A 27,317-nucleotide genomic window follows, 5' to 3' on the forward strand; every position below is an offset into this window, starting at 1 on the left:
TCAATCTGGCCGGATACCCTGGCTGAGAGGGAAACATTCAAATGTATGGTTTGTTTTGGGAGATGATATTTTTTTCCTTGTAAATCATCTCTCTGTTATGCAGTGTATTATTATGTTTTGTATACATATTATATATAATTTGTAAACATTTGAGTGTGTTCCTCTTAGTGGGGACCTTGATGAGACTTGTAGTGAGATTTCAAACTAAGTATTTTGATAGTGTGCTCTTGGAATCTACATCTGTTTCCTATTTGAACCAATTCCCCTTTGTCTTACTTTTTCTTGGGTGCTTTAATTGTAATTCTATAACTTTTTACTTTCCCATTTTCTTCCTTTTTACTGGTGCTGATATGACCTTAATGTGTTGCAATCGCCGTAAATCCCTTAAAAACAAACAAACAAAACATAGGTTCAAAATGACACAGTAAATTGTATACTTTGTACACACTTGACATTCATTACCAATTGTTACAAAATTGTTACAATTATTAGTTAAAATCCAGAGGCGTAGCGAGCTGCTGGAATTTCTATATTCATATAAAATGATAATATGGATATTTTTTTATGAGGTGTGAAGAAAAAGTTTGGATTTTGTGATATTTCACATTATTACATTCAAAACGCCCCCCCCCTCTCTCTCTCTCTCTCTCTCTCTCTCTCTCTCTCTCTCTCTCTCTCTCTCTCTCTCTCTCTCCTCTCTCTCCTCTCTCTCTCTCCTCTCTCTCTCTCCTCTCTCTCTCTCTCTCTCTCTCTCTCTCTCTCTCTCTCTGTCTTTGTCTCTCTCTGTCTTTGTCTCTCTCTTTCTCTCTCTCTCTCTCTCTCTCTCTCTCTCTCTCTCTCTCTCTCTCTCCCATTTATCCCCCTCTCTCTTCTTGCATCCTCATCCAACACCCACTTCATACATTTACATTATTTCCACATTTGACAAAATGTGATATTTTGTAACCTTACAAGTATGTAACTAAGGTCACATCGCTGCACGACAACCTAGAACACAAACAAGCACACTGCACGGATAGAACACTCAAAGAAAGATTTCGTAAGGTCAAACAATCATTTTGTCATAGCAACAATATGGCCGCCATGAGAGTTGAGTGTGTGTATAAATTTGTCACTCATTTTTTGTTTAGCAATAAATAGGCATCGAGAGACAAACCAGATATGAAAAAAATAACATGGATAAATTGATAAAAACAGCACTACGTTAATAAAAACAAACCAGAAAGTCATTTAAAAAATTACAGGTCAATAAAAAACGAAACAATTAGGGGTTTATTTCGGCTGGTCCATTATTATAATATGCCCACTTATCGACCCGAGATAGAGAATTGAAATAGTGGAATAACTAGAAATGATAGAAACTTCAATTTTTTTTTTTTTGCATAGTTTTCCATCACTATTCAAGTTTTTTATAGTGAAAATTTCAGGAAGATGCTATAAGACGTTACTGTACAGTCATGCTTTTGTAAAAAGGGAGAAATTTGACTCAAGCAATTTTTTTTACGCGTTTTTATTTTTCTTCCAATTTTTGTGTCAAAAGTTGCTTGAGTCAAATTTCTCCCTTTTAAAAAAAAGCACAAATGTATTGTAACCACTTATAGCATCTTCCTGAAATTTTCACCACAAAATACTTGAGTAGTGATGGAAAACTATGCAAAAAAAAAACTAGATGTTTCTATCATTTTATTTTTTAAACTATTTCAATTCTTTATCTGGTAGTAATTTAAAAAAAACACCCTGTACAAATGCTTTCCAGCTTTTTGACCAAAAAGTGAACCCATTGAGCTTTAATATTTTTTTTAATTATTGCGCAATATCCACTTAATGTGCTCAAAGCACAAGGGGTCCCTGGCCAACAGCAACATTTAACATGTAGGACGGGACATGACGCCTTTTACTTTTAGGCGATATTACAATTTTTTTTCGGACAGAGACAACGCTGTTAACGGTCAGGTACTCATTTTACACCTGAGTACAGTGAGAGAATGTAAGTAAAGAGCCTTCTCCAAGGACTTAACTATGCGCCGGGCGAGGCTTGAACCCAGGACCTTCTGAACCAAAAGAGAGTGTCATACCACTAGACCGCATAGCCGCATTGATCCATTGATGGAGTTGGTATATTTTAAGTCTTTAAAATCATTTCAAGTAAAGGCAATTCATTATTTTTTAACAAAAATAAGTTATATCTCTAATGATGAGAATGGATACATAGTACTATTAGTAATATATTACATAATATTACATATCAAAGATTTTGAACAATGGATTGATTCACTTTCTTCCTTTTTGAAAAATTGCCATTGTCTTCACTGCATAACAATTTAAATTTCTTTTTATCATTAAATTAGTGGAACATATGCTGTTTGTATTTTTAAAAAAAACCTTGTTATCGTTTTAATGAGTGTCTGAAGATGGTAAACTTCAGAACTCACTAACTGACAAAAGTGACAATAAATTATACTGTTAAAACTGGCACACAAATTCTTGACAAAATTCAAAATTTTGCAAGCTTTGCATTTTGATGTGTGGAAATTTTGCATTTGCATCGTAGCCACAAAAAATGTTAAACTACAAAACAGATTATTGAATTCTCTTCAGGTATAGTGGTAGGTAAAGATGTAAACGTATGATTAGTGTATGAAAAAAATTATATGGAGTCCATTACAATGTGTCAGAAAATAAGAGAAACCAATTTAGACGTCTCAATTTGTCTTTTTAACTAAGACTTGTATCGTGCCGTAAAGCTTGTGACATTATTTAAAGACTTCAGAAATTTGAAATGAGCTAGAAGCCATAACCCTTGAATCTTTGTTACTATAGGTAATAATTTGACACATACAGTTTGTGTTTGAATTTAGTTTTAAATGCCTCTTTTCTTTTCTTTTTAAAATTTATTTTAACTGTTTTAAAAGCAAGTTTATTGACTTTTCATTTTTCCATAACCCAGGGAGAAAATATCAACTACCAGTGTGGTAAAGACATGTTGAATCCCAAAACACTCAATCCGGTATGTTGCATTGTTTATTTTTAAAAGAAAAAATAGTGCAACCTCTCTATAACGATATCGACAGGATCAGAAAAAAAAATGTCGTTATAGAGGGTTGTCGTTATGGCGGAACAAACCAAAATAGTTGGGTGGGGGACTGGACAATGGCTATCATTGTAGCCATCGTCCATTCCCCCACCCTACTATTTTGGTTTGATGATCAGTTACCACTTGAGCTTGAACTTGAGCTTTTATATAGTGCAATATCCATAAAATGTGCTCATAACGCTTTACAAAGGGTCCCTGACCAACAGCAGCACATAATATGTAAAATGAGACTGATACTGATAAAAGAGATAAAACATTGCCTGTTGGGCAATAGTACAGGGTTTTTTTTCCAACAGAGACAGCGCTGTTAACGGCCAGGTACTCATTTTACACCTGAGTACGGTGAGAGAGTGCGAGTAAAGAGCCTTTTCCAAGGACTCAACTATGCGCTGAGGCTCCGATCCGAAAGTGAGTGTCATAAAACAAGACCACATAGCCGCACTAATACTGCAACCACCACATCATCATCTCTACCACAACTACTGGATATTGCGCTATATAAGCTCAATTATTAATTATTATCATCACTACCACAACTACTACAACCACCACCACCACATAATCTTTGCTACCGATACTACTACAACAACCACCACCACATCATCATCACTACCATTACTACTACAACAATCACAACCACATCCGATGCAGACCTGCCAACCAGTACGATTAATCGTATTTTAGTACGATTTTTGGACCCCAAATACGCGGATACGATTTTCGTGGATTTAATACGATTTTTTAAAAGATATGTGATGTGAATGATATTGATACTGTTGACTGTGTTTCTGAATGAATGATGCATCACATTTAATACTATAGTTATCATTTCAGTTGCTTATATGATGCTGGTTTTCACCAATATTTTTCTCATACATTTTTGAGGATTTGCATAGGATTATGCATAGAAGCTTGTTTTATACTTTAAATAGTCTCAGACCACATTTAAACTTTTGCCACTTATTAAATAGAAAATTCTAAGTGAAAATTTTATTGAACCAATATCTTTGACTTTGAAGCCTTCAATTAAAAACTGTATTGCTAATTAACTTAAACATAAATGGGTTATTTCCCTTTTAATAACTAAAATTACTCTATTTTGATTTATAAAATTTATAATGATCTTTTTTTCCTTAATTATTTTGTACGAGTCTTGAATTACAAAGTGGGCAGCTTTAGGAACAGTATTTGGTTCAAAATGAATTCTCCATAACCGTTTTAGAAGTATTTAACTTGTCTTTGCATATTATTACATACTTAGGAATTTCCCATCATTTGACCAAAGTAATAGTATTAGTAGGATGTAGTAGTAAAAGTAGTAGTAGTAGTTAGTACTAGTAGGAGGAGGAGTGAATGCTCAAAAAAAAAAAAAAAAAAAAAGAGAGAGAGAGAGAGAGAGAGAGAGAGAGAGAGAGAGAGAGAGAGAGAGAAAGAGAAGAGAGAGAAAAGAGAGAGAGAGAGAGAGAGAGAGAGAGAGAGAGAGAGAGAGAGAGAGAGAGAGAGAGAGAGAGAGAGAGAGAGAGAGAGAGAGAGAGGGATCATTATATTCATATATGGAAAATATCTTGCCACTGTTGCAAAATGTCATGTATTGAATTGAAGACAATCTCCCACATATTATATCTCAAAACTTACTCATAACTGATTTACTGGGCTAGCAGATATCACCATCACAAGTTCATTTGGTACATCAGCATCATCCCCACATCATCATCTCTTACCACCACCGTCATGGCATCACCACTTCTACAACCGCCATCACAGCATTGTCACTGCCACAACCACCACCACATCACTTCTACCACCACAGCCACCAGTTTCATCATCATCACCACCACCACTAGAGCACCATCGCTACAACAACCACCACTTCTTCCACTGACACTAGCATCAATACTACGTACATGTTTGGGGCCTTTTGGTCATTTCTTTGAGTGTTTCGAAAGCAATTTCCTTAGATATTGCAATTTCTAAGCCTTATGCTAATTTAAAATGGTCATTGAGTTTTAGTTTCTTGATAAATCGATAATTTTGTAATCACTAGAGATTGCTTGAATGATGAAGATCAGAGTTTATTTTGATTTGGGTTTGGTGTTAGCTTTTATATAAATTTGTGTATAGAGTGCACACTTTTTTTCCACTCACGCGGACAAAATAAACTTTTTTGCTAAAAAGTACACTTTTTAGGGTCATAGAATACACTTTTCATCCTGGGAGGGTTGGCAGGTCTGCATCACCACTACCACTACTATTACAACAACCGCCACCACATCATCACTACTACTACAACCACCATCACCACATCATCACTACTACTACAACCACCACATCATCATCGTCACTACCACTATTACTACAACAACCACCACCATGGCTACTACATCCTCCAACACATCATCATCACCACCATGACTACTACAACCACCACCACCACATCATCATTGGAACCACTACTACTACAACAACCACCACCACCACATCATCACTACCCACTACTACAGCAGCCACCAGCACCATCACCTCCACCACATCATCACTACCACCACTACTACAACTGCCACCACATCTTTATTACAACCACCGCATCCTCATCGTCACTACCACTATTACTACAATAACCACCACCACATCATCACCGCCATTGCTACATCATCACCACTACCACTACCACCACCACATCACTACCCTTTACAACAGCAACCACCAGCAATATCACCACCACCACATCATCACTACCACCACAACAACAACTCCTACCAGTGCTACAACATAGACCTGTAAATGAGCTCTTATAAAAATTGACTGAAACTCTTCGACAAACTGAAGATTCAATTAAAAAAAAAAAATAAGGGCATCATTGGAGAGGAGAGTGATAAATACAATACATTAAAATAGCGTGTGTTATTTCTTACTGGAAGTATGACTGCCATTGATTTGTAGAAGGAATGCTAAATAAGCATGTCATTCATATAAGTTAAGATCAAAGTCACATTCCTGCCTCTGGAGTTTTTCTGCCATAGTCAGATAAATAATCACCATTATCATCTTTAACTTCTAGCCATGACCAATTGAATTTATTCCTCACATCTTTATCGATGCTCGACAAGTCTGAATTGCCTGAATTGCGATCCACGAACAGCTCAGGCATTGTGAGAACATTAGAATAATGTAGCAATGAGCAAACTTGATTTTCAATCAGTTAATGACAGAAAAAAAAAAAAGAAATAAATATGACTTCTGGCCAATACACTGAATTAATAAGTAGGAGAAGTGAATTATCATGAAGAAACTTCGGCAGGCGTAGTGGAAAAATCCAAAGAATCAAAATGAATCGTAAATCGCCACAGTAAACAGCAAGCTCGCTTGAGCAAAACAATGGCAGAAAACGTCCTGATTTGCACGGGAATTAATTAGGCTACTTACCATTGTTCCTTATAATTAGGTGCCCAATCAGTGAAGAAACGATCCACCTGTGAGGCAATCGAAATGTGCTTGTAGCAAGGCGAATGCGTATGCCCTGGCTTGTAGCAATCTATCCTAACTTTCAATACTTTTTCATACTTTTACAACCCACCTTGTAAATGTGGTCAATTTTGGCTTAGACGAAACAGTGAAATTTATCGCTCGGCGGCTCAGTTAAAATTGGCTACCGTTGGGATCACGACAGGTTTGGAAAGTGAAAAAATAATTTAACGAAGGCTGTGTGAACTTACATTGGGATGTGTTCAGACATGCCAATTCTAAAAAGCGCCGCTTTGCCTTGGCATATATCCATCGTTAACATTAAACGGCCCCCATGAGCTATGCGTAGCTCTGTGGAACACTCCTAATTACTTTATGGTCATTAGACTGGGTTTAAAAAAAAAAAAAAAAAAAATTATGGTCATTCGACTACGATTTGTGAATTCTTTCTTTCTTCACTTCTTTCTTTCCTTTTTTAAAATATTTGAATTTGGCAAATTGACTGATTTCAGTTAATTGGTTGAGAATTTACAGGTTTACTACAACAACAACCACAACCACATTATCACTACCACACTGCGTGGCATTTTCCCCTCTGAGCGGTATTTCAGTGCTAGGCCAACTCGACCCAATTAGTGAGGTCACCCCATGGGTAGAACAGGTAGCGGTCAGGGGGAATCTGTGATGCAGCTGATGGTAATTAATTGCTACAATATTTCATGGTATTGCTCAGTTGCTGACATGAATATGAAAATTGTTTACTCACCACAAGCGAAGCAAGGGTTTCTTTCATCATATGCCATGGTTGATAATAATGTATCCTCATAAGAGAGGTGTCAATTTAGTAAGTTTTTGAGCTATCAATGAAATTAATTTGTTGTAATTTACATATTAATAATTTAATTCCCAGCGGCAGAATATGATTGAAACAAGCATCATTGTAAAGTAAAAATGATGATCTTAACACATGCCCAGTTTTGTTGTCCGGCAGTAAAATCTTAAAAGATATGAATGTTTTATTGTAAAATTCTTATTTGGCATGACTTGGTGAAATCCTCATTTTATCTCACACAGTATTCCATGCCATGAATTATGTCCAAATATCAGTTTAGGAATAAAATATAAACCATTAGATGAAAATAATATTAATCTTATTTTTTAAAGCATTTAACTGATTTAAATTTTATGTAGTTTTGGGCACATTTGAAAGCCAACTTTTCAATGGCTTGATGACTTTTTTCTATATTTAAATCCCTTACGATTCAAGTCAAAATTACATTTTTTTATGAATATTAGGCATAATTGTTTGAAGATGTATACTGCTTTTGTGTGGTTTTCTCAGGAAATACCGACTTTATAGTGTCGTTATTTAGAGGTTTCCAAGATGGCGGACAAAGTGGGCGTGGTAAGGCCCGCGGGACCAGTTTTTATTAACATTGACAAAACAAACAAAACATTGTAGTGTATTCCTCTTAGAGGGTTCTTGTGCGTGTGTCTGGATGAGACTTTTAGGTGATCTGAACTGAGTACACTGATACAATACATCTGTTCCCTATTTAAGCCATTCCCCTTTGTCTTACTTTTTCTTATGTCATTTCAATTATAAATCTAGAATTATTTTTAATATCCAATTTTCTTCCTTTTTACTAGCGCTGATATGACATAGATGTGTCACAAGCGCTGTAAAACCCTTTAAAACAAACAAAAACAGGTAATTCGGACGCTGCGAGTTAGATAAAATTCCTCCTCCTCCCACAAAAACACTACTACTACTACTACTACTACTAGTAGTAGTATAGTAGTAGTCATGGGCAATAACTCCGTATTTACTACATCAAATGCCAGGTGATTTGTGTTTCTGAACTTCAGAGTAATAATTGAACAACTTTTTTTCTTTAGGAATTATTTTCGGTTAATGAAGCTATGAGTCATGTAAACGAGTCCATTCCAGTGAAATCATTATGATAGATAATGGCATTGACTCATATAATTGATGTCTATATATCTGGGCTGCCCTGTATTTGTCGATTTGTACTTCATTAAAAAAAATGTAGATCTGCCTCAAGGCCCATAGGTCCAGAGTTTAAACTTGTTTCTGTTGCAAAGGTCAGCAACAATTGTTTGCTACCATTTGTCTTATTTATCACATAGTCCTCCCTAAGAGACCTAAAAGACGACCCAGCCAATTAACTTACTGCTGGGTGGCCATGGGTCTCAGAAAAGTAAAATTTCAACTGTGCGCAGGACAATTAATGACCCCTTTGTTTTTTAATCAATTGCTTTACCGTTTGACCTGGAAGGACCCTGCTGTTGTTCTTGTTGTTGTTGATTATTTTATTATTTTGGAATAGGTATTGTTTGTGTAAATCCACAGGCTGCCACTATTAATGTGAGAGGTTGTCTGAAAGGACTAGATGAGATTCTCAAAGCCAATATCTGGATTGTTGGCGGTGCCATTATTGCCATCTTCTTTGTTCAGGTTGTATCATTTGTTTTGAGTTTTTCAGTTTAATTTTAATTTTAAAAAAAGAAAAACTAATTTTTAATATGCAAATTTGAAATGCCTGAGCCTGGAATCATCTCGTTTGCAGTTTATAATAGATATAGAGCCCACAACATATGGTTAACCAGTGTGAAATTGACAATAAAAATTGTTCACACGCTTGTACATTCTGCCTAAACGGAAGCAAGTCTGAGTACATCTTCAATTTTCACACGCTTCAGATAGGAGGATAGTACATTGGTACATTCTGCCTAAATGGGAGCAAGTCTGAGTACATCTTCAATAAGCTACGGAATAAAAATGTGGATGTTGAATCCAGTACATTAGATACCAGTTTGACATTCTGCAACCTTGTATCATATTAAATCATGTTAAAGCTTGAATACGGGCGCTTAAATGACCTAACTAGTGTCGAAAGCGCTGTTAAACACCTAAAAACAAAAATAACAAAGCTTGAATAGTAGAGCTGTAGCAGACCAACAATCTCCCTGTCCAGCAGCAGGAAATGGCACTTTTTCCCCAAATCCCAGATTAGAAAAAGAAAAAAAAGATGCATGAATGGATACTATAAATTTCCCATCTGCTTATTCAGAGACATTATGCAATATTATACAACACTTATTGAGATAGTGTGCTGCGGAACTGTAAGATTATTTTTTTTTAGCTTTGCACAACTTGGAAGTATCAAGTTTTCCTGATATTTCTTTAGTTCTTACACTACTCATTGTTCATTTTAAAGTCAATTTATTGACAATGTAGAAGATTTTAATCATTTGGTCATGTGTGTCATCATGCAGATGGTGTTTATCTGGTTTGCTAAAGCATTGATATCCCAAATTGACGAGCAAATGATGAAATGGTGATGCTTCTGGTCTGGCTTCTACAACAGCAAAGGAAAATAGCAGGACGATATTATTTAGCAATGACTATCCCGCACAAATCTTTGGGCCTCTTTTTCGCTCACGAAGTGCCCGAATTCGCGTCAAAATATGGGACGAAGCCGTTTCGCATATGCTATTTTAAAAAATTAATTACGACGCTGTTTATCGATGAATATGACTGAAAGTTGGCACACAGTTAGAAAAAAGGTCATTTTAGATTATGTCAAGCGACAAAACTCGTGCGATTACCAGAAGACCGTTAAAAATAGATTTTTACTCTTTGGAGTAAAATATATCTAAAACTACCGGGCGTGGAGGTTTTGTCGCTGACAAGGTAATACATGAACATTTCTTCTTTTTGGTTGTAAAATTTCATATGAATATGACGAGTACTTTTCCCGTATTTTACAAAACACCATCCTAATTTGCTCTTCAAATTTCAATCTTTTAATCCACTTATTACGCAAGATACAACGAAAGGTCGAAGAAAAAAATGCCGAAAAAGCGTCCCATATTTTCGCGTTTTTTTCCTCTTTGCGGGTCATCCAAATAAATGACACCTTTAAAACTGTATAACTTGTTTATTTATGAATGGATTTTCAAAATTCAAAAACATTTTTACTCAGTGGAGATAGGGCTTGGATTTTAGACAAAAATTTTCCTCAAAAAGAGAAAAAAACATTTTTCATAGTCATTGCTATATTATTATAGTTACTCAGTTTAATCTTTTTAAAATTATTATTATTACTATTTGTTTCATTATGATGTTACGATTATAAATGCAAGATCATTCCTATTGGTTACAGTACATTTGTTTTTTTCAATAAAGGAAATGTATTGTGAACAGTTGCATGCGATTTAAAATACATTTTCATCTGTTCTGTGAATTGGATTAGAAGTAGCCAATATTGAAATTGAATGCATTCATTTATATTATTTCTCCATGAGTGATTAGTCTCTAACAATAGTAATCGCCATTTTATCACTTTTTGGAATAAGCAATCAGATCATGCCATTGAGTATGATAAAGATAGAAAGCCCAGCAGGCCAAATGCCATGTCACTTCATTGTTTTATTTACCTACTGCCTTCATTAATATCTAAAATGGCGATTCTTGCCTATTAGGTTTCTGGGGGTTTATTTTTTTCGGTTTATAAGAATTTTTCATTTTGATATTAGATAAACTTGCCACAGTAGTAGTGTTCTTATATCCAACTTTGATTTTGGAGTTCTTGAAGTAGCCCAATCCTTTATTTAGGATATAACATTTTCTAGTTTTCTTCTTCTTTTTCTTCTTCGTGGATAGAGGATCCAGACTTCAGTTCACATTTATGAATTTTACAACACACACATACAAACCCACACATATATTCATAGTACACACTGTGATCATTTCATTATTTGATATTTTTTTCCACGCTTCCAAGACCCTTTTAAATTCTTTATTGTTTTTAGTTTCTATCAACTCCTGAGGGAGTTCATCCCATAAATGAATGGCAGAGGGAAAGAAAGAGTGGAAGCGGGTGTCTGTTCTTCATGTTTGAATTGAGAGTTTGTTGTCGAATCCTCTTGTTAGTCTTTTTTCTTTGGACTAATGTAGTTGGGGAGTTTATTTCTGATGTTGCCTGTATTATTTTTTTGGAAGGTACATATCTTGTTTCTTTCACAACAATGTTGTATTTTTTCCAGATCTAAGCTTTCCATCTGGGTGGGGTTCCTGACCTCCCATAGTGTGCAGTGAGGTACTTACTGTGTCTTCTATTCCCCTATATCTGTTTTTCAACTTGCTTTCTGTCTTTGTCTTGGAATGAGATTACTTGGTTTTGTCCTGGCCCTAGCCTGTATATCATCTCTCTGTTATATAGTTATTTTTGTTTATTCTTAACATAGGATTTGTAAACATTTGAGTGTATTCCTCGTAGTGGAGACGTGCTGGTGTCTGGGTGAGACTTTTAGGTGATCTCAAACTAAGTACATTGATAGTGTGCTCTCGGAATCTGTTCCCTATTTGAACCTTTTCCCCTTGTCTTACTTGTTCTTCAAGTCCCTCTAATTGTACATCTAGAATGTTTTTACTTTCACTATCTAATTTTCTTCCTTTTTACTGGCGCTGATATGACCTAAATGTGTTGCAAGCGCCGTAAAACACTTAAAAACAATAAACATAAGCTTTCTGTGAGTTTTGTTACGCTATTGTAATGTATTTATTAGTTATTCTCCTTGCGGCTCTATCTTGTACCATTTTGATCTTGTTGATATTGTTGATATCAATTTTGGTATAGGGATCCCATAAAGCTTGCACATTCGAGGATGGGCCTTACTATAGTTTTGTAGGCAAGTGTCTGAGTTTTGACTGGACAGCCACTCAGGTTTCGTGTTAAAAAAGCGCTTGTTTTGTTTGCCTTGGATGCTATATTTGCGATGTGTGGTTGCCATTTGACTGGGTGGGGTTCCTGACCTCCCATAGTGGGCAGGGGGGTACATACTGTGTCTTCTATCCCCTTATATCTGTTTTCCAACATGCTTTCTGTCTTTGTCTTGGAATGAGATTACTTGGTTTTGTCCTGGTCCTGGCCGGATGCCCTGGCTGAGGGGGAAACAGTCGAATGTATAGTTAGTTTTGGGAGATGATATTTTTTTCATTGTAAATCATCTCTCTGTTATGCACTGTATTATGCTTTCTTTATACAGTGGAACCTCCCGATTACGACACCTCCGAATAGCGACAACCTCCTGTTAACGACATTGACCCGTGGTCCCGATTTTTTTTCTATTTAAGATCAGTAAAAAAAACCTCCAAATAACGACGCACTTTTTGATAAAACCTTGAATGAACTGTGTAGGCTTTGTAGAAATGTCAAAAAACACAAAAGAAAAGAAAAAGAATCTCAAAATATTATTGTTTCAGGATTTAAAACCTATCTGTTAATCTCATTCTCATCTTGAATGTGGACATTTATAATGACGATGCTTAAGAGCCCTCAAAAACTATGCGCTACAAGTGTCATGACAGACTACGTAATGTTGAGATTTTGAGATTTATTTATACAGCGCAATTTTCACTAGACGTGCACAAAGCGCTTTAGAAAGGGTCCCTGACCAACAGCAACACGTAACATGTAGAACGGGACAAGACGCTTGGTGTGTGATATTACAATTGTTTTCAGACAAGAGAATGAGGGAAAGCATTGACAACAGCTACTTATCATGATAGTCACCACATCTGATCGAAATAAAATCAAAATAAAACCTCAAAGTGCATGCAAGTGAAAGTGAAAACCTCAAAAAGAATAAAGAACAGCAACAGGTCGACATTAGCATTAGTGTATGGAAACAGCACAAAATACGTCACGCATTGAGACTTTGGAGACAACAGAGTGACTTTTACAGTTCAGTTAAAAACCAATGTTTTCCATCCTTTATTAACGAAATGAACTGGGTGGGGATCCTGACCTCCCATAGCGGGCAGGGAGGTACATACTGTGTCTTCTATCGCCTTATATAATAGTCGTGGTAAAGATGATGATATTATCGCCTTATATTTTATATCTGTTATCCAACATGCTTTCTGTCTTTGTCTTGGAATGAGATTACTTGGTTTTTTCCTGGCCCTCGTCGGAGTCCTGGCGGGGAGGGAAACAGTCAAATGCATAGTTATTGTTTTGGGAGATGATATTTTTTTCCTTGTAAATCATCTCTCTTATGTATTATTATATTTGTTATTTTTAATGTTTAATGTAAGCATTTGAGTGTATTCCTCTTTGTTGGATTTTGTGCTTGTGTCCGGATGAGACTTATAGGTGGTCTCAAACTAAGTACTTTGATAGTGTGCTCTTGGAATCTACATCTGATCCCTATTTGTTCCCAATTCCCCTATATCTTACTTTTTCTTGGGTCCTTTATTTGAAATTCTAGAACTTTTTACTATCCCATTTTCTTCCTTTTTACTGGCGCTGATATCACCTAAATGTGTTGCAAGCGCCGTAAAACCCTTAAAAACAAAAAAAATAAAAACAATGGGTGGGGTTCCTAACCTCCCATAGTGGGCAGGGGGGGGGGGGGGGGGGGGGGGTACATACTGTGTCTTCTATCCCCTTATATCTGTTATCCAACATGCTTTTCTGTCTTTGTCTTGGAATGAGATTATTTGGATTTGTCCTGGTCCTGGCCAGATGCCCTGGCTGAGAGAGGAAACAGTCAAATGTATAGTTAGTTTTGGGAGATGATATTTTTTTCATTGTAAATCATCCCTCTGTTATGCACTGTATTATGCTTTCTTTATATTATACACATGTATTATGATTTGTAAAACATTTGAGTGTGTTCCTCTTAGCGGGGACCTGTGCTTGTGTCTGGATGAGACTTTTAGGTGATCTCAAACTACAGTGGAACCTCCCGATTACGACACCTCCGAATAGCGACAACCTCCTGATAACGACATTGATCCGTGGTCCCGATTTTTTTTCTATTTAAGATCAGTAAAAAAACACTCCAAATAACGACGCACTTTTTGATAAAACCTCCGAATAACGACATCATTTTGGCGATTTTCGGCAGTTTTCGTAGATATCTGATACTAAAAATACCGAGTATGAGTACTCAAAGTTTATAAAAACGATTCCTGCTTGAACTGATGAGAACGCAGCTTTTGAAACCAATGAGAACGCAGCTTTTTTTTTGACGAATCTTGGCTGATATGCATTAATAAAAACCAAGCTATAAATGTTAGTGTAAGCAAGTAAACACAAAATCTTGGTAACTGTGATAGTAGTAGTAGTAGTAGTAGTAGTAGTAGTAGTAGTAGTAGTAGTAGTGTTTTTGTGGGAGGAGGAGGAATTTTATCTAACTCGCAGCGTCCGAATTACCTGTTTTTGTTTGTTTTAAAGGGTTTTACAGCGCTTGTAACACATCTATGTCATATCAGCGCCAGTAAAAAGGAAGAAAATTGGATAGTTAAAAACATTCTAGATTTACAATTTAAATGACATAAGAAAAAGTAAGACAAAGGGGAATGGTTTAAATAGGGAACAGATGTAGATTCCAGGAGCACACTATCAGTGTACTCAGTTCAGATCACCTAAAAGTCTCATCCAGACACACGCACAAGAACCCTCTAAGAGGAATACACTACAATGTTTTGTTTGTTTTGTCAATGTTAATAAAAACTGGTCCCGCGGGCCTTACCACGCCCACTTTGTCCGCCATCTTGGAAACCTCTAAATAACGACACCTCCGGATAACGACATAAAAACTTGGTCCCGTGGCATGTCGTTATCGGGAGGTTCCACAGTAAGTACTTTGATAGTGTGCTTGGAATGGACATCTGTTTCCTATTTGAACCAATTCCCCTTTGTCTTACCTTTTCTTATGTTGTAATTCTAGAACTTATTACTGGGTGGGGTTCCTACCTCCCATAGCGGGCAGGGAGGTACTTGCTGTGTCTTTTATCCCCTCTTATCTGTTTTCCAATTGCTTTCTGTCTTTGTCTTGGAATGAGATTGTTTGGTTTTGTCCTGACCTTGGTCAGAGTCCTTGGCTGAGGGGGAAACAGTCGAATGTATAGTTATAGTTTTGGGAGATGATATTTTTTTTCCTTGTAAATCATCTCTCTGTTATGCATTGTATTATGTTTAGTTTACACATTATATTATATGATTGGTAAACATTTGAGTGTGTTCCTCTTAGTTGGGACCTGTGCTTGTGTCTGGATGAGACTTTTAGTGATCTTAAACTAAGTACTTTGATAGAGTGCTTTTGGAATCTACACCTGTTTCTTTTTTGAACCAATTCCCCTTTGCCTTCCCTTTTCTCGGATGCTTTATTGTAATTCTATAACTTTTTACTATCCCATTTTCTTTCTTTTTACTGGCGCTGATATGACCTTAATGTGTTGCAAGCGCCGTAAAACCCTTAAAAACAAAAAAAAATAGAACTTATTACTATCCCGTTTTCTTCCTTTTTACTGGCGTTGATATGACCTTAATGTGTTGCAAGCGCCGTAAAACCCTTAAAAACAAAAACAACAAAACATATATATATATATATATATATATATATATATATATATATATATATATATATATATATATATATATATATATGTCAATACACTGCCCTCTCCGAACTGTTTGAATCTTTCTAATATTCTTTTGATGCTTTTCCCATCCCTTGGAAAGAAAGTTGTGTTATGCGGGTGGTTGGATGGGAGCATCACCCTTGAATCATATACCTATGATGTTCGCATGGGTGTACGATCCGATAGTGATGTCGTTTCTTCTTCTCTTTACTAGCCTATCCTGCTTCTTTGGTTTGTGATTGTATTTTTGACAGGGGATATTTTTTTTCTGTAAATCTTCTGCCTGTTTGTTCTTGGTTATTTATAATTTAGCTTATGATATCTTTAGGTTATGATTTTGATTTACATTTGTACTATTTTTGTTAGATTGCTTGTTTTTTTGTTTCAGCGGTCTCTCATATAACCTCAATTGTGTTGGAAGAGACCTAAAGCAACAAACAAACAAAAAAAAAAGTTGTGTTATCTGCATAGGCTATTAATTTTGTATTTGTACTACTAGGTAGTTTTGTACCTGTAATCAAGGGGTCTTTTCTTACACTTGCTGAAAAATATTCTAAACACAGTGTATAAAGTATGGCTGAAAGGGGGCACCCTTGACGGACGGACCTGCCTATTTGAAAGGGTGTTGGTATATCTTGGTTTACGATGACACAGCTCTCTAGTTCTTTATATAAGATTTCAACCCAGTTTCGAAAATATACTCCTATGTTATTTTCTTGTAGTGTTTTGTGTATGTAACTGTGTGGTAGCCTGTCGAATGCCTTTTCTTGGTCAATCGACAGTATGTATGTTGTGTCTGTTTGTATTCTATGGTACCGTCAACCGGGGTTACTTAGGCCACTTAGTAGAATAAAAAAGGTTGCTTTTTAAAACTCATGAGTGCTTATTTTATCTATTGGGTTGTAATTATTTAAAAGATAAAATCTACGTGTAATTTATCTTTTAAAATAAACAATTTTGTTTTCACTAAGTGGCCTAAGTTACCCCGGGTGGCCTAAGTAGCACCAGTTGACGGTATCTCTTATGTTGTGTGTATTTTGTTCTATGTTTCTGCCTGGTATGGCGCATGTTTGTTCTGGGCGGATCTGTGTTGGAAGAAATGGTTTTATTTTTGTAGCAAGTATTTTTGTTAGAATTTTGTAATCTGTATTTAATAGTGACATGGGTCGATAATCTTTCATGTTTGTGCTATTTTTCTTTATCTTAGGTATAAGTGTAATGTATGAGGTGTTTTGTGATCTGCTGAGTATGTTTTTTGTCTGTGCGCTTCTTCTAAAACTATTTTTAGAGCTGGTCCTAGATGGGGGAAGACACTCATTGGTGGCCAGTCGACAAGTTATTTTATTTCAACTCTATAAATCATATATCACAGACATAGTAGTAATTAACATGGCACTATAGAAATATACATAAACAGGAATATACGTTATGTAATATAACGTCAATGCACATGCGTAGTTAACTAATGATACTAATATAATGTATTCTTAAAATATATTATTTAGAATATTATTTAGAAGTAATTCAGTGTATTATTCATGGAAATACAATATTAGTAATACACTTACAAGTACTGCTTTATGGAAGTGAAAGCTGGAAAATGACATCCTCCTTAATACAGAAACTAGAAGCCTTTCAGAACAAGTGTTTAAAAAGAATTTTTAATTTATTTTGGCCTACAAAAATAAGAACAGTGGATCTATTAAAGAAAGCTGACTGCACTAGCATTGATAGCCAAATAAAAAGAAGAAGATGGCGTTGGCTGGGTCATGTGGCCAGAATGGAAAAAGGGTCACTTCCCAAGACAGCTCTGTACTGGACAGCAGATGGGAAGAGAAAGCGGGGAAGACCCAAAGAAACCTGGCGAAGGACCATGGAGAAAGAATTAAAGGAAGCAGGCCTGTCCTGGAATACAGTCACCGCAAAAGCAGCCGATCGCAAAAAATGGAGATGTCTGGTGGATGCCCTATATGTGCCTCAAGGCCCGAAGAGGATTAAGATAAGAAAGAATACACTTACAAAGGGCAATAACTCAATAATAATAATAATAATTAATATTATTACTATTATTATTATTATTATTATTATTATTATTATTATTATTATTATTATTATTATTATTATTATTATTATTATTATTATTATTATTATTATACATAATAATAATAATAAATGTATATCTAAGGTTGAGTCAAGACATTTTAAAAGAAGATTTGTTGGAGGAGACGATATGATGACATCACTACTTCAGATGAACTGTTTTAAAATCAGTAAAAAGAGTGCCTTTATATGACATGCCAACAATCAAACTTTCTTCATTTTGGCATGAGTCAAGCAATCTAATCTTAGCAATTTTTTCTTTAAAGTATGTGGTGTATTGTAGATTGCTAATGATAATTTGTTAAGTAGAAAACGTCAACAATAGTCAGCCATTTTGGAATCGAAGTGATTCTCTATATTCTTGAAATAACGTAATCGAATACTGATATTTGGGTACTCAGGTATCCCACAATCTCCCCCTTAAAAAAAAATAAGATGATGTAAAAAAATGAGCTATTATACTTTCGCTCGTTTTGGTTTACATAATGGTTCATTCATTCTTGCCTTTGTTTTATACAGCTTAAATGATTAATTAAGTAAATGAGAAAAAAAAAAATAATGTTTGCATACGAGAAAAAAATAAAAAATTATCTCATATATCAATGATGAGTAAGAAAAAGTGTTTCTTCTGTGTAGTACTAAACTAGTTGAAGTGGTCAACAGTTCATAATGATAAAAGAAAACACAGTAATGGACTCTAATAGTCTTAACTAGTGTCTACTTCATGCGGCTGTGTAGATGCAAAGTGTTTTTATGTTTGTGGTCGTAACGTCACAAATATTTCTTCCAATATTATAGTCAAGCTTAAGGCTTATAAATGGCCCTGCCTACTAGTGCCGCGCTGAAGACCGGTCTGGACCGCGGTCCGACGGGGAAGATCGGCGGCGGTCCTCACTTCTTATCACCTTTCAACTAGTGCGGGGCGGTCCTTGCAAGGACCACGGTCCTACGGTCTCGCGCCATAGCCTACTACTTCCCCAGCGCAGGGTTGCCAGATTATTTTTCAACAAAATGCCAGGGGAAGACTAAAAAAATGCCAAAACACTCAAAAAGATGCCAAAGTCTGTTGACTCCCACCCCCACTAAGAAAACTACTCACTTTTGATAGACAATTTACTATCATATCTTGGTGGCTTGCGTGTTTTCTTTTTTCTTTTCTTTTTATTTTTTTTTTTTTTTTTTTTTTTGAATTATACTAAATTTCCTGTTGGGGTAATTATTTACCTACTGACTACTAAGTGGAGTGCTAAACCACTACACCACGGTTGGATTTTAAGAATGAAAAAGAAATGTGAAGATGTTTGTTTTTACGCGTTTAGAAATAATTAAGAAAAGGTGTCATTTGAAGTATAATAATAATATACAAGAAAAGAAAATGCCAAATGAAAATGCCAAATGATTTTTCTAATGCCAAACGGTTTTCAAAAATGCCAGATTTTTGGAATCTGGCATTTAAAATGCCAAACTGGCAACCCTGCCCCAGCGATTCGTTGCTTCGGTTGCCTATCTTCCACCAATCACCACCCATCCCACTTAATTAATCGCACCCACCCCCCTTTGCCATACACTAAACGACACAGACGACCATACAGGCAGACGACCACCAACCTCCACTCCGCAAACCGCCCTTTCGTGTGTGAGATGGGGGGAGCAGGAGGCGCACGCCTTGGACGATTCCATTATACGGGGTAAATTTCAAAATTTACTACACCATAATGATCGCAATGACAATGATCTATGGTGAAGGCATGACCCCTCTTCTCTAATGGGTTATTGTTTGAAATGTATGTGACTACTAAAGATGTGTGTGTTTGTGTGTGTGTGTGTGTGTCGAACCTAGCAAGTAGCAAATCCGATTTTTTGTTTTCTTTTGTCCATCTCTTGTCACCACTCCTTTCTATCGCAGTGTTGTCATTTAAAATAATACAATAATATTAAAATTTCGTTGGTGTTTTTACTAATCAAATAATATGAGTTTCATTAGTTTCTTCCTTCCAAAAAACCCAGTTATAACGTCTGAATTTTAAAAAAGTCCAATAGAATATTTGGGGACCCCGATAGCTCAGTTGATAGAGCACTCTCTTTATACGCAAAGGGCCAGAGATCGATCCCGGGTGCAGTCGATTTTTTTCTGAATCCCTGTCTACTCAGCAATGAATGGGTAGCTGAGTTTGTTAGATCTGGCGAAAAGTCACCATCGACCCCTCTTATTACCTCATCCACCCCCTCTTATTATAACTTCACGTCTCTCTCTTACTCTTCAATGCTCGCTGCCCTCTAATGTGTGTGTGTGTGTGTGTGGGGGGGGGGGGGGGGGTAGGAGTTGCGTGTGTGTATCAACGCCACGAACAACTCGATCAACGCCTTGGGCGATGCCATTATCTCCGTTAATGGGGATAAATTTCAAATTTTATTAAATTATCGAAGTAACAATGAAGTACGGTGAGCAAATAAAGAAGGCATCACCCCTCTTCTCTAATTAGGTTACAATTTGAAATGAATGTGACTACTCCGTGTGTTTTACTCCTGTAGACCACGGTTTTCATCGTGTAGCGGTCTTTAACGGTTCAAGAATGAACGATCCCATGGTCTCAAAGGTCAAACCGGTTCGAATTTCCAACAGTCTCTCAGGAATGTTCAATGTCGAAAAGGACCGGTCCTTGCGGTCTTCATTTCCCAAGGACCGTAGGACCGTGGTCCTTAAGCTTGCCAAGGACCGCCCCGCACTACTGCCTACAGTGTGAATTTGTTTGGTTTTCTCACGTTGCGACCACTTCTCGTAGTGTAAGGTGCACTTGTAGTGTTGTGATTGTTTTGAGATTGCGTTCTCTGTGACATGTTGTCAGAGGGACTTAGAGAATTTGGGAATTCTCTATGTGGTGAGGGCGGGACCTCGACCTGTGACCGCGTAGAATTTGGATCTCGGTCATTCGCTGGGTTGTTTGAACCATGGTTGGTATCTCTGTCGTTCTGAAGTTTGGGACGATGTCCAATAGTGGTGCCGGTGCTGGTTTGCTTGTGATTGCAGGGGTGTTTGTGTGAACAATTTGGTCGGAGTGTCGTCTCCATATGGCTCCGGGAGCTGTTTTGACTTCAAAGGTGCGTGTTCCCGTTTGGGCATGTATTACGCCGTGTTGCCATCGTTGGTGTCCGCGGTAGTCTCGGACCAGGACGTTGTCTCCGTTGTCGAAGTTCCTGGTGTTGGCAGAAGAGTGAGTACGAAGCTGACGGTCTTGACATGAAGATACTCTTGTATGAATGTAGGTATCCCAAACTACCGCTGTGTGGCAGGCGAATTTGCCGTGATCGATCAAAAAGTGGGGTCTTAATATCTGTCTCTCTCTCTCTTGAATTAAACTTTATTTAATAAAAAAAAGGACAATATTATATTTCAATATCTGCTCTATAAGATGAGCTAAATATTTAAACTATTCAAGCTATGTGAACTTTTTAACAGCTATTCAAAAACGCCCTCATAAAGAGATCCGATTGCAAATTTTCGCTGTGAAAACTGCGTGCCGATCGACCGAAATTCGGGTCTCGTCACAAGATCTGCTCGCGCTAAAAGCTGAACGGACCAACAGCTGTGAAATCAAGTGTGGGAGAATCTCCTTTTAATGCCCTTTCGTGTGGTGTAATTTTTTCGTTTATAAACACAACAAAAATATTATTAAAATTTAACTGAATTTGCTCTATTTTTGAGTGAAAATTTGACTCTCTTAACGGTTAATAAACGGCGAAAAAATTACACCATTAAAATCTGCAGCATTTGAAGGCTATAATATCAAAAATCCAGCATGCTGGCTTGATTCAACAAATAGCGCCATCTTTAAAAGCAAAGCCTCTGTTTCCGCTTTCTCTTTCTTTCTCTCCTACTGTCCGACGCGTGAGTTGATAAACTGCCGGTGACCGAGACCGATTGTAAGTTGGAGTAACACAAACGTTTCCAAACATTAAAGCCATCTAGAATAGTCAAACGTATTTCAATTATGGACATGGACTTACTTGAATTATGTGGTAAGTAAATTTTATTGTTTTGTATTTTATTATGATCGGTGTTGGAGTAGATCGAAGCTTTTCTCTATCTTGTCTTATTCATGATACTGTTTGAGTTTGAGTTTGCTCCACTCACTTTTCTGAATTAATGATAATGATAATGTTTGTAACCGCTAGACAACTCGTGTTCATTCATGAAGGCTATTATTATTATTATTATCGGAGCCCACCGTTCGCTAAGAATGAACGTGTCATTATCACTGCTACTTCTTCTAGATTCAGATGAGAAATAAAATACTGGTCGTGTCAGTGTCAGTGTCCGTCCTGACTACTAGACTGGTGCTTGTGATTGTGAGTCCTACTAGTACTAGGAAATGGAAAGTATCACACTATTGACATCTAAGTCTAGTTGTTTCTGAAATTTAGATTAAACCAAGCTCATTCATTAAGAAATTATTGATAATCTGAGTGCACATTGTTTGATCTAGACGTCTACTAATAATAATAATAATAATCTTAACCGGACGGCCCCATTCTTCATCAGGTGTCATCAATGAGTAGTAGGTATCTACTTGTTTGTTTTTCAATCGTTTTTGTAAGATCCAGTTTCAATTATGCCATGATGGAACTATACTATAGTAACTCAAACTCCAGTTTAAATTTAACTTTTAACCTTTTACTGTATACTACTTGGTAGAAGGCTTGTTTTGATTTGATGCTATGGGATTGACTTGATTATGGTTGCTTGTTTATGATATGTTAGTATAGTATAAGATATTTTAGATTTATATTAAATTCTTGAATCCTGCCTATTTGAATTTGACAGTTGAGTTTTGATAGATAGTGTTGATGGTAATGAGTAATCATTTAGCGCGTTGAGCTTGTTGAAATACGGGGTAAGGCGGTGTATAGAAACTATTTATTATTATTATCACATCTCAAATAAGTTTGAACATTTTAATTCTCCATTTTCAGATGACGAACAAATGAGTCGTCTCAGGGCTTCATTTTTGATGAAGGGGAAAGGTCGTAGACCTGCACTGCCACTTGTGCAAGTGACAAACAAGCTGTTAGTCCAGCTTTATCATCTGCGCTTTGAAGCCAAAACGACAGTGTCTGAGGTAAGGTTTCTATGAATATATGACACATCTGTTTTTTGTTGTCACAGGCCACCATTATATTTTTTTGGATAAATATTGTAGTTACAAGTGACTGAGTGACATAGACAAGTAAAAGTCGTGTTTATGGCTCTCTTTATGATATTTAAGCATGCCTGCAACAGTCAGCAATTAGCAATGGGCAGTGTGCTGTTGGTATAATTAGCACTTGTTGAAAAGGTCTTTACTAGGTTAGACAAGACTAGATGTTTGCTATGGAATACAATTAAATTCTAAACCATTCCCGTGTTTTTCTCTCTAGCAAAGTATGTTCATTTTTTCATACCTAATCCTTATCTTTTTAAAAACTTATTGGATTCTGGTGTATTATCAAGGGTTATCTTTTTGTATAAGATTCTATTTTTGTTTTTTTTTGTTCTAATATACTAATGCATTAGTTATAAGCCCTTCAATATTTTTTGGTTATTTTTTCCCTTCTAGGTGGAACAATGGTTCTCCAAGTTGAGTCCAGACTCAAGTTATCCAGTCAACAGTATCTGGCGGAAAATTTTGAAGGTTGTGAAGGCGGCAAAAGGGAAAGATAAAACATTTCTGAATGCACCTGTGGATCTTCACCACATCAGTGATGCCCTCAATGCCATTGGTGTAAACATGACGTTGGAGAAAAACAATTTTAAAAAGACTGTTGTGTCAAATGAAATTGCTGTGGACCTCGGCAATTTTCTCCTGAAACATGGTTATACTTAACCATAAATTTCTAGAAAACATATCGCCTTCTCCTGTGATTTGCACGAGAGAGAAGTTACGAGGCATGTATCTCGCTGCAGATACAAAGAAGGGGAAGCTGATAAAAAGTATCAGCAGGGACCCAGCAGCACTTCAGGCATGGCTCAGGAAACCCTTCTTTCCCTGTCATCTGACGGAAATTCAATTAAACTCTCCTCCTGCCACAGCCACAAAGCCACCCTCATCATCGCCACCACCACCACCACCCCCACTGTCGTCTACTGTTGACTGGCCAGCACTGAGTCCTCAGCCGTTTTATTTCCTTCATCTGTACTGCCATCATCAAGTCAACCTTCTACTTCTACTAAGATTCTCAGCTCACCACCACCGTCGTCTACTGTTGACTGGCCAGCACTGAGTCCTCAGCCAACCGTTTTATTTCATTCATCTGTACTACCATCATCAAGTCAACCTTCTACTTCTACTAAGATTCTCAGCTCACCACCACCGTCGTCTACTGTTGACTGGCCAGCACTGAGTCCTCAGCCAACCGTTTTATTTCCTTCATCTGTACTACCATCATCAAGTCAACCTTCTACTTCTACTAAGATTCTCAGCTCACCACCACCAACACCATCGTCCTGCATTTCTATTGTATCTGGTTCTACCCCTCATCCTTCCACGAATATTAATTCTCGGAATGTGTCCACTTCTACTAAGATTCTCAGCTCACCACCACCAACACCATCGTCCTGCATTTCTATTGTATCTGGTTCTACCCCTCATCCCTCCGTGAATATTAATTCTCAGAATGTGTCCACACCTGATTCATGTTCAGCACCACTACCATCATCGTCATTCACTTTTGGATCTGGTTCTACCCTCTACCCTCTACATCTGTTGCTACTCAGAATCCAGCCAAACCTGAATGTACCCCTGCACCTATCACTTCTGTTTTATTGCCAGAATCTTTTTCAGAGTCCCACATCCCACTTCCTTCCACAATTGTTAATGTTGACCATGCTAAAAAATTATCAAAGTCTGTCTCTTCTAAAAAATTGTTTTCATCTAAAAAGTCTAAAGTCGTTTCATCAGAATGTAGTATTTTAAAGAGAGAAATTTTTAATTTAAAATTAAAGAACAAAACTTTGTCACAGGATCTTGTTAAATTTAAAAAATCCAAAACTTATAAGAACAATTGTTCCCTGAGGAAAATTAATTCAGATTTAACAACAAAAATTGCGGACTTGGAAATGAAAAATTCTGTCCTTAAAAAAGAATGTGATGATTTACAGAAAGTCAAGTTGTCTTTACAAAAAAATTTGTCTAAGTCAAAGAAAAGATGTTTGTTGTTGAATGAAAAGTCTGAGTCTCTGCATTACACATTAAACATGGTTAACAATCTTGATAAAGATGACAGTAAATTCAAATTGAAATGTGACAAATATAATAAATTTAAAAATTCTGTCCGTATTGCATATATGGCTCTCCAAGGGGAAGCGAATGTGTCTGCAACTAATTGCTCAAAAGTTGTACAAATAGTTGCCAAACATTTGTTTGGACATTCGTTTTCTCTTGAAGAATTACCTTCCTCTTCTACTGCTCTAAATATAATGTTTGAAGGCAATCATGTAGCAAAATGTCAAATTGTTGATGAAATTAAAAATACTGATTGTTTTACTTTTGCATCAGATGGTACTTCAAGACAAAAGAAACATTACATGGAAAAACATATTGTTCTTAGTAGTGGAAAAGCAATTAGCTTGGGTTTTCAGACTATAGCCTCAGATGATGCAAATAGTATGTTAGAACAAATAATTAAAGTTTTTGATGATTTAATTCAAATTAATAGTGACCTAAAGGAAGAAGAAAGAGATGAGCTTTTAAAAGAAATTGTTTATAAAATGAATTCTGTTATGTCCGATAGAGCGGCAAATATGAAACTTTTAAATAAAAAAATTCATGAATGGCGTAAGAGTGTTTTGCATGATGAGGATATATGTACACATTTTTTGTATTGTAACGCTCATTTTTTGCTTGGTTTATCTAAAGCTGTTGAGAGTGCTGTGTTAGAATTTGAGAGGGATGTAATTAAAGAGGGGGGTTCACTTGGGAGGGACAGTCAGCAAAAGTTTAATCATTTTCAGTCTAGTATTGGTAAAGAAAGTGCAGCCTTACGTGCTATAAGACTAACTGCAGAAGTATTGGGACCTCGGGGGGATGAGAAAAATGGGGCAAGGGAAGAATGGCTAAATTATTGTGAAGTTAATAATATTAAGTCTCAGTTTTGCAGTTTTAGAAGTAATCGTTTCAATAATATATTTGAAAATGCTCTTTTGTACCATCATAAACATGTTCTTGATTTTTTAGAAAATGAAGTTTCAGGTGACAATTTAAAGCTTCAAAGTATTGTTGCAGATTTGAGGGATAGTAGGGTAATTTCTTTAGTTGCTGCTATTTCACTGTTTAATCTGACTATCACTGGGCCATACTGGGAGTTGATGAAAAGTAAAATTCCTTATGGGTCATTCTCCTCTTATGTCAAAAAGATTGATGTTATTTTTGAGAAATTTATGTCCATGATTTCATTTGATGAACATGAATTTGTTTCCGTGTTTGATGATTTTTGTTTTGATGACATGTGTACTTTAGATTTTGTGAAGCATGAATGCCAAATTGATTTAGTGTTGTCGGCTTTTAAAGATTTTGTACGGAATTGTATATTGGTTTTAAGGAGGCAATTACATGACTTTCTTGACGGTGGTGTGTATGGTGGTGATATTGCTGTTGATGTTAGGAATATTTTAGATAGATGTCCATTGACCAATTTGACTGGGGAAAGGTTATTTGGGGATTTAGATTATGATCTCAATAAACGAAAAAGGGCCTCCTTGCATTTACGCTCCACACTTAATATGTGGAAGCATAATAAGACAGTTTCTTGGTTTTGTGCATTAAGCGAATTTAAACAAAATGAAATTTTAGAGGAAGCTAAAAGGAATTCTGAAAACCTGCAGTCTATTAGTAAGGAAGATGAAGCTAATGTACGTGTAAAAGTTAAGGAAAAGATGAGTGAAAATAAAAGAAAAAGATGTGATAAAATAATAAAAGATAGGCAACAGAAATCTGATATATTAGATGCTGTAATTTCAGATGGTGGGATATGTAAAACTAAAGATCAGTTAGATAGACTTCTGAATATTGGCACAGCTGAAAGTTTAAGAAATCAAATAAGATATAGAAAGGTATTTTTGGGTGAAAAGAATTTAAAGATAACGGGGACCATTAGCACTCTTTATGATTCTTTGTTAAGGTTGATTAATGATGATGAAGCAGATGCATCTTTTTTGTCAACTGCTGT

At 36.3% G+C, this 27,317-nt stretch overlaps 2 protein-coding genes across 3 annotated transcripts in view; both read left to right on the forward strand.

Moving 5' to 3' along the window:
- LOC144965513 (tetraspanin-33-like) overlaps positions 1–12,823 on the forward strand; it is an 80,484-nt gene extending 67,661 nt beyond the window's left edge. For both annotated transcript variants that reach the window (XM_078900922.1, XM_078900921.1), the window contains 3 exons: positions 2,948–3,007; positions 8,931–9,035; positions 9,857–12,823. In XM_078900922.1, coding sequence (XP_078757048.1) covers positions 2,948–3,007; positions 8,931–9,035; positions 9,857–9,922 — 231 coding nt within the window. In that variant the 3' untranslated portion in view covers positions 9,923–12,823. The remainder of the gene's footprint in view (positions 1–2,947; positions 3,008–8,930; positions 9,036–9,856) is intronic.
- Positions 12,824–21,044: 8,221 nt separating this feature from the next.
- LOC144965514 (uncharacterized) lies at positions 21,045–27,023 on the forward strand. The gene is made up of 3 exons (XM_078900923.1): positions 21,045–22,133; positions 23,088–23,233; positions 23,711–27,023. Exons 1-3 carry the CDS (start codon positions 22,106–22,108, stop codon positions 23,975–23,977), a joined length of 441 nt encoding a protein of 146 aa, XP_078757049.1. The 5' UTR covers positions 21,045–22,105; the 3' UTR covers positions 23,978–27,023.
- Positions 27,024–27,317: the final 294 nt, after the last annotated feature.

The sequence above is a fragment of the Berghia stephanieae genome, chromosome 2 (genome assembly GCF_034508935.2).
Source record: "Berghia stephanieae isolate SIO BIC M18660-M18661 chromosome 2, UCSD_Bste_1.3, whole genome shotgun sequence".
In the NCBI taxonomy this organism is placed as follows: Eukaryota; Metazoa; Mollusca; class Gastropoda; order Nudibranchia; family Aeolidiidae; genus Berghia; species Berghia stephanieae.

Bases quoted from the DNA above. Each gene is read 5' to 3' on its own strand.
- LOC144965514 (XM_078900923.1), top strand. From the start codon at position 22,106: ATGGACATGGACTTACTTGAATTATGTG. The intron at 22,134-23,087 runs GTAAGTAAATTT...CTCCATTTTCAG, and splicing joins GGACTTACTTGAATTATGTG to ATGACGAACAAATGAGTCGT. The intron at 23,234-23,710 runs GTAAGGTTTCTA...TTTCCCTTCTAG, and splicing joins CCAAAACGACAGTGTCTGAG to GTGGAACAATGGTTCTCCAA.